Source organism: Sapajus apella, unplaced genomic scaffold, assembly GCF_009761245.1.
Source record: "Sapajus apella isolate SASKATOON/1434 unplaced genomic scaffold, GSC_monkey_1.0 scaffold35, whole genome shotgun sequence".
NCBI classification, from domain to species: Eukaryota; Metazoa; Chordata; class Mammalia; order Primates; family Cebidae; genus Sapajus; species Sapajus apella.
In genome coordinates, this window is record NW_022436975.1 from 21384712 (window position 1) to 21391662 (window position 6951).

At 36.6% G+C, this 6951-nt stretch overlaps 1 protein-coding gene across 2 annotated transcripts in view; it reads left to right on the plus strand.

The window, feature by feature from the left end:
- XKR9 (XK related 9) overlaps positions 1 to 4675 on the plus strand; it is a 61344-nt gene extending 56669 nt beyond the window's left edge. For both annotated transcript variants that reach the window (XM_032296316.1, XM_032296315.1), the window contains one exon: positions 3979 to 4675. In XM_032296316.1, the coding sequence (XP_032152207.1) occupies positions 3979 to 4607 (629 nt within the window). In that variant the 3' untranslated portion in view covers positions 4608 to 4675. The remainder of the gene's footprint in view (positions 1 to 3978) is intronic.
- The last annotated feature ends 2276 nt before the right edge of the window (positions 4676 to 6951 follow it).

The window sequence follows — 6951 nt, forward strand, 5'->3', positions numbered from 1 at the left end:
TGTACCAAATAAGCCAAACGCAGTATTTTTGGACTTCAGAGGACCTAATGTTTAAAGGATTAATTAGGTCAGAAAATGACATACTTTATAATTTGATTTTAGAAAGTTTGTCAAATATCAAAGGCTTAAAACAGTGGATATAACAAAATGAGATCACAGGTTATTCACTTATCCGAGGTGGTAACTTGAAAAACAAATGTTTTTAAGGCAAAACCCTTTACTCTGATAGAAGAGTCTTAGCTTTCCAAATAAAACCCAATGGAGATAGCCTGAGGCCAACTGAATCTGTATTTTGTCTCTCTTCCCCATTTTCTCCCTGCCATTTACCCAAAGGGGCACAAAAAAACCCCTTTTATTATCTTTTAATATTATATAAAAATCTTTTTCAAATGAGAAAACCAAATTTTATGTTTGTATTAGTGCATGTTTAATGTTAAAGCTAGTTTTAAAAATATTATATATCTATGTAGTTTTAATTAGTTTGACCATAAGGTAAGATTTTTATAAACTTTTTTAGAACCCTTTGCAATTTTCTCCATAGAGGTTTTTTTTCTAAAGAAAAATTCTTTTAAATCTCTTATTACCAGACTCTAGCCAGAATAGCCAATACTTCTTTTTGAATTCTACCACAAGTAACTTTCCACATGAAATTAATAAGTTTTAACTAAGGTTATAACTTAACCATGGATGCATAAAGTGTTTTAAAGAGATGGTAAGCATTTTTTTTAAAAAAAACAAGATTTATAATCTCCCCAAGGGTTGCTCAGAGAAAGGAAAATTCAAGGCAAGAAATCAGAAACTATCATTGGGAGGTGGGAGGAGGGAGTTTAATAAGTGGCAAAGTTACACAAATAATAAACCAGCAAGATACTATTCCAGAAACCAAGAATTGAAACCAGGCTGCCATTGTCAAAAGACAAAGTGTTAGGTACTGAGCTACCTGGCATTGAGCAGATTCTATTGCTCTTCCCAGAAGAAGTTTAGAGTAGACAATTTCAAGCTTGCAAAGGCTCTTAACTGCTCAATATAATTTTAGGGCTATGATATGAACCCCCAAATTTTTGTCTTCTGGATGGCAGAAACCAAGAGAAAGTATCCCCATGTGGTCACAAGTTTAAGCTCTCAAGGACACAAAACAAGACAGAGAAATTTCATCCAGTATTGGTTTGAGGGACTACAGCAAATTTTGTAACTGACCAGCCTGCTGGGCCAGCTTAAAAAGCAGCCTTATAGGGGTCCTAAACCCTTGTTGTATCCTGTGATACCCATGGCAGAATGACAGAGAAAGACAAATTCTTCGCACACAAGATTTGCTACAGCCTCAGACTAGTTTCACAAATCCTTTTTTTCTATCACTCAAACTCATGCACAGGAAACAAATAGTGATGTCTGCTATTTACATATACACATAGAGAAAGACAAGAGAGGGAAGGAGACCAGAAACTTGGCTGGTAAGAATTTCATATACTTTTTTTTTTGTTGTTGCTGGCATACTGGGTTTCCAGGTTCCCTTTCTCTGCAGCTTCTAGAAGAATGGAGCATCTTTTGATCACCCTGCCCACTATTCCATAGCTGTGGGGTTCAAGCCACTTTACAAAAGCCACTTTTTCTGTTTTAGGGAACCAGAGGCAAAAGATTCTCAATTTTGCAAGATGTTTCCCAGTGGGCTACATGGTGAACCAAATTAACATTTTCCATTCTAGCAAAATACACATAACAAAGCAGAAACCAGTCACCTCATTCAGCACCCAGTATCAACCTGGTAAAACTGAAACTTTCTCTTGTTGGTCCACTTTGTTGTCTTTGATCCACTCCAGGTGGGGAAGGATGACCTCTGAATGGTTCACAATGGGTGGGCTCCGGGCAAGGTGAAGAGCAGATAGTCACCCTGAGACAGGTCTGTTTAGTTTTCTTTTGGGCTCATGGAATGTGACCAGACAAGGAAGCTTCCCTGAGTTAAAACTGCAGGACTTCCATAGACAATTCCTTCTGAGATCCCCTCCACATACACAAATACACACCAAGACAAGATTAACAGAAAGCCTTCCAAATCAGATTCCTAACCAAGAACTCCAAGAGTATCCCTTCCAAACTATCCTCCTATTCTCAGTCTGATAAATTTCCCTGAAATCTTTCCGATTTATGAGAAGTCTCCTGAACCAGGACTTCCTACTAGTTAGGGAGAGCCAACCACGACCCTCCAGGAGTTGAACTGAGACAGACACCCCACAGTGGGGCTATAGACAAACTAAGACCCTCAAAGGAGCTGAACTGAGATAGACACCTTGTGGGGGAGCTACAAACAGACACCCCGCAATGGGGCTGTGGACCAACACCCTATCATGGGGCTACAGAACCAGTTGGGAGAATGGAGGAGGCATTGGCAGCACCTAGGATACTCACAAAATCGACACCTTGTAATGGGATTATAACTACAGACACTCTGCCATGGAGCTACAGATACCCTGTGAGGGGGCAACAGTTACAGGATGTCTCTCCAGGACTATTTCTCCATTACAATTAAATCTATGCACATTGGGTGGGCAGTACCCTGCTAAGAGTACTAGAGTCAGCCCCCAGTCCAAGAGAACTAGGCAGCCACTTGGGCTGGCCTCTGGATCCATTGCTAGAGTAAGGGTACTGAACCATGGGCTGGTAGTCACAAGGACATTCCTGGATGAGCTCCCAAATTCGTAATCACCCAGTGGTTTCACCTTGCTACTGCATAGGCAGAACCAATTTATCAAAATCGGAATTACAATAGGGAAAGAGTAATTCTCCTTCTGTGCAGGAGACTGGAGTTTTATTATTACTCAAATCAGTCTCCAAAGAAGTTTGACTAATGAGGTCTGGTGGTGTGTGCTAAAACCAAGAGAGCACGCAAAGGCATTTATAAGGTTCTGTCCTCATTATCTTTATCAGTAGATAAATTTTTGTAAGTCTGCCTTTCAATCATTTACAAAGTGGTAGGCTGGATGCAGTGGCTCACGCCTATATTCCCAGTACTTTGGGAGGCTGAGCCGGGTGGATCACTTAAGGTCAGGAGTTCAAGAACGGCCTGGCCAACATGGTAAAACCTCATTCTACTAAAAAGACAAAAATTAGCCAGGCATGGTGGTGTGGGCCTGTAGTCCCAGCTACTCAGGAGGCTGAGGCAGAAGACTTGCTTGAACCTGGGAAGCAGAGGTTGACGTTGCACCACTGTACTCCAGCGAAAGAAAGAAAGAAGAAAGAAAGAAAGAAAAATACAAGAGAGAACATAATTAACTTACTTTTCTGTTATTTGTTGAGAAAAAATGGGGTAGAGATGTCAATTTTACAGAAATTTGTAAGTTTTAGCACATATTCATTTGTTTCAATATCTTTAGGATATGGGAAGTTGGGCTTGTTTAATATCTCATATTAAATTTTCTGTTTAACCCTCTCTCTTTCTCCTCTCCTTCTCTTCCCCCTGCTTGAAGCTATTATCTCTTAGTAAATTGGGTGTATGCCTAAGGCCACAGTCAAAAAATCTAGAAAAACTAGGATTATAACCATAATCTCTTAGCTCACAGAGCTTGCAATTTTCATTATATCAGTTTCTTAGTAAAATTTGTTCCATGAACTTTAAAAAAATCATAATAAAGCAGTCTAATGTAATGGATAAATCTGTCCACTTTGGAATCAGGTTTAAATCTCAGTTCTGCAACTTGCTAGCTTTGTTTGGGTCAAGCAGTGTATCTCTCCAAGCCTCAGTTCACTCGTATGTAATATATGACTTATTAATATCATATATTATGTAATGTCATATATGTTACATAATATATGACAATATGTAATATGTGACCTTAATATTTACTTCAAAGGATTAGATGAGATGAGTAAATTGCCTGATGTGTTTGTGGGTGTGTGTATATAGATATAGCATGTATGGCATATAGTAATTTAATATTTCTATTATTCCTATAACAATATCTTTTTTATTTTTTTGTTTTGTAGATGCAGCCATCATGGTGTCTTGCTGTGCTATTTCTTGGTCAACAGTTGATTATCAAGTAGCTTTAAGAAAATCCTTGCCTGACAAAAAGCTTCTTAATGGGTTATGTCCCAAAGTCACATATCTCTTTTACAAGTTGTTTACATTATTATCGTGGATGCTGAGTGTTGTACATCTACTATTCCTAAATGTTAAGATTGCTTTATTTCTGTTGTTGTTTCTTTGGTTGTTAGGTATAATATGGGCATTTAAAAAGAACACCCAATTTTGTACTTCTGTAGGTATGGAATTCTTATATAGGATTGTTGTTGGATTCATTCTTATCTTTACATTTTTTAATATTAAGGGACAGAATACCAAGTGTCCAATGTCTTGTTATTATATTGTGAGGGTACTGGGCACTTTGGGGATATTGATTGTGCTCTGGGTTTGCCCCCTCTCTATTTTTAATCCAGGCTATTTTATACCTATCAGTATCACTATAGTTCTTACTCTTCTTCTTGGAATTCTTTTTCTTACTGTTTATTATGGAACTTTTCACCCAAACAGAAGGGAAGAAACAAGACGTGATGAAATTGATGGAAAACCAATTCTACGAGAATGTAGAATAAGGTATTTCCTAATGGAATAAGCTATTCATTTATGATATATGTTTTCTTATTTTTTGTTTCATTAGTTAGTAAAGAAACTGTGTGTTAAGTGGGTGTATTGTCTCTTATTTTTGCTATCTTTAATTTGAAGTTAGTTCTGGTACACTAATTGTGAATAGGAGATATATAATAATATTTTATTATTTAAATTAATTTCTCATTTGGTTTTGAAGATCTTGGGCACTCATATATCTTTCTACTGCCTGGTAGAGCTGCCATCTTGAGCCTGAAATACAAGAAATAGTCTGGTTTTCACAACTAGGAGGCTGGAATTGAGCTTCCCTCCAATTTTCCTTCGTTGTTCCTGAACCAATGCTACTGTATCTGTTGCGGAGAACTGCAAAGGGAAGAAAAAAGCAGAATACTTATTTATTTTTTGTTTATTGTCTTGATTCAGTGCATATATGTGAAGTTGGGGACAGGTTGAGTACAGGAAAATGGAAGGAAGGGAAAGGAGAAGGCAAATATTTAGCATTTACTGTGCCACAAATTTTTAGTATCTACTGTGCTTTTATCTATGAAATCTCCAATTCAGTAAGTACAAAAGAGAATTGTTGTGCATTTGCGATGTTTGACATTTCATTATTTACTTATTTTCTAGCTTTTCTAAATTAATGCACTCAACATATAATTTATATTCTATTTGTGCTAAAATAGTTGTATCTAAATAATACTTTTGAATTATTTTTATTTAAAAAATTATGGTAAAAATATATAAAATTTACCATCTTAACCACTTTTAAGTGTACAGTTCAGCAGTGTTAACTGTATTCACCTTGTGCAACAGATCTCAAGAACTTTTCATCTTGCAAAACTAAGACTATTTACTGGGCAACTCCCCATTTCCTTTTTCCTTAAGTCCCTGGCAACCAGCTACTTTAGATACCTTATTGCTTTGGTTTGCATGTGTCCCCAGATTTCATATATTTGAAACTTCATCTCCAGATTTGTATGTTGATGACATTTGGGGTTGGTGGGGACTTTGGGTGGTATTTAAGATTAGGTAAAGTTGTCAGGATGTGGTCCTCATGGTAGGACTTGTTGATTTTATAAGAAGAGGAAGAGAAACCTGAGCTAGCACACTCCTGCTGTCACTATTTGATGCCTTCTGCCATGTTATGATACAGCAAAACGGCCCTCACCAGATGCCAATGCCATGCTCTTGGCCTTCCCAGGCTCTAAAACCGTGAGTGAAATAAACTTTTCTTTATATTTTATTACCCAGTCCCTGGTATTCTGTTATATCAGTAGAAAGACTAAGATACATAAAAGTGTAATCATATTGTATTTGTCTTTTGTTACTGGCTTATTTCATTGAGCATAATGTCTTCAAGCTTCATACTTTAGCATGTGACAAGATTTACTTTTTTTCTTAAAGGCTGAATAGTATTCCATTGTATGTATATGCCACATTTTCTTTATTCATAAATCAATGAATGGATTGATGAGTGGATATTTGGGTTGCTTTCATTTCTTGGTTATTGTGAATAGTGCAGTAGTGAACATGGGTTTACAAATATTTCTTTGAGATTCTGCTTTCAGTTCCTTTGGATATATACTAAGAAGTGGGATTGCTTGATCATATGGTAATTCTGTTTTAAATCCTATTCAGAAGTAGGATTGCTTGATCATATGGTAATTGTTTTGAAGAACCTTCATACTGCTTCCATAATGGCTGCATTATTTTACAATCTCACCGACAGTGCAATTTCTCTATATGCTCACCAACACATGTTATATTCTGTTTTTTTTTTCTTTTGATAATGGTTACCCTAATGAATGTGAGGTGATATCTCTTTGTAGTTTTGATTTGCGTGTCTTTAATGATTGGTGATGTTAAGCATCTTTTTATGTGCTTATTGGCCATTTATATATCTTCTTCGGAGAATAGTCTATATCTAGTTAGTGGTTAATATCCAGAGTATATAAATAAACTCTATAACTGAGCAACAAGTAAGAAGCCTAGATAGCCTGATTAAAAATGGGCAAAAACTCATAGTAATATGTCCTCTATGCTACTTTTTGAGAAAGTTAAGTAGTGTGAACCATTTACTCTTGCAGGAGCTGGGAAATCTTCAGTTTACCTTAGGCACATGATCCTTGTATATATGAACCACAGTTATTACATAGTTCCCTGTTTCAGCCTGTTTGGTGTACATGTTTGCATGTATGTTTGTGAGGGTGAAGCTGAGAAAAGAAATTAAGCTGCTTGGCAGCACCTGAGTCAAAATCTTTGAGTAATAAAGGCCCAAAAGACTTTGAATCATAAAGTGAAAGTATTCTTCGTTTGTTTCTAAAGATTTGAATGTCTATGTGTTATTTCCC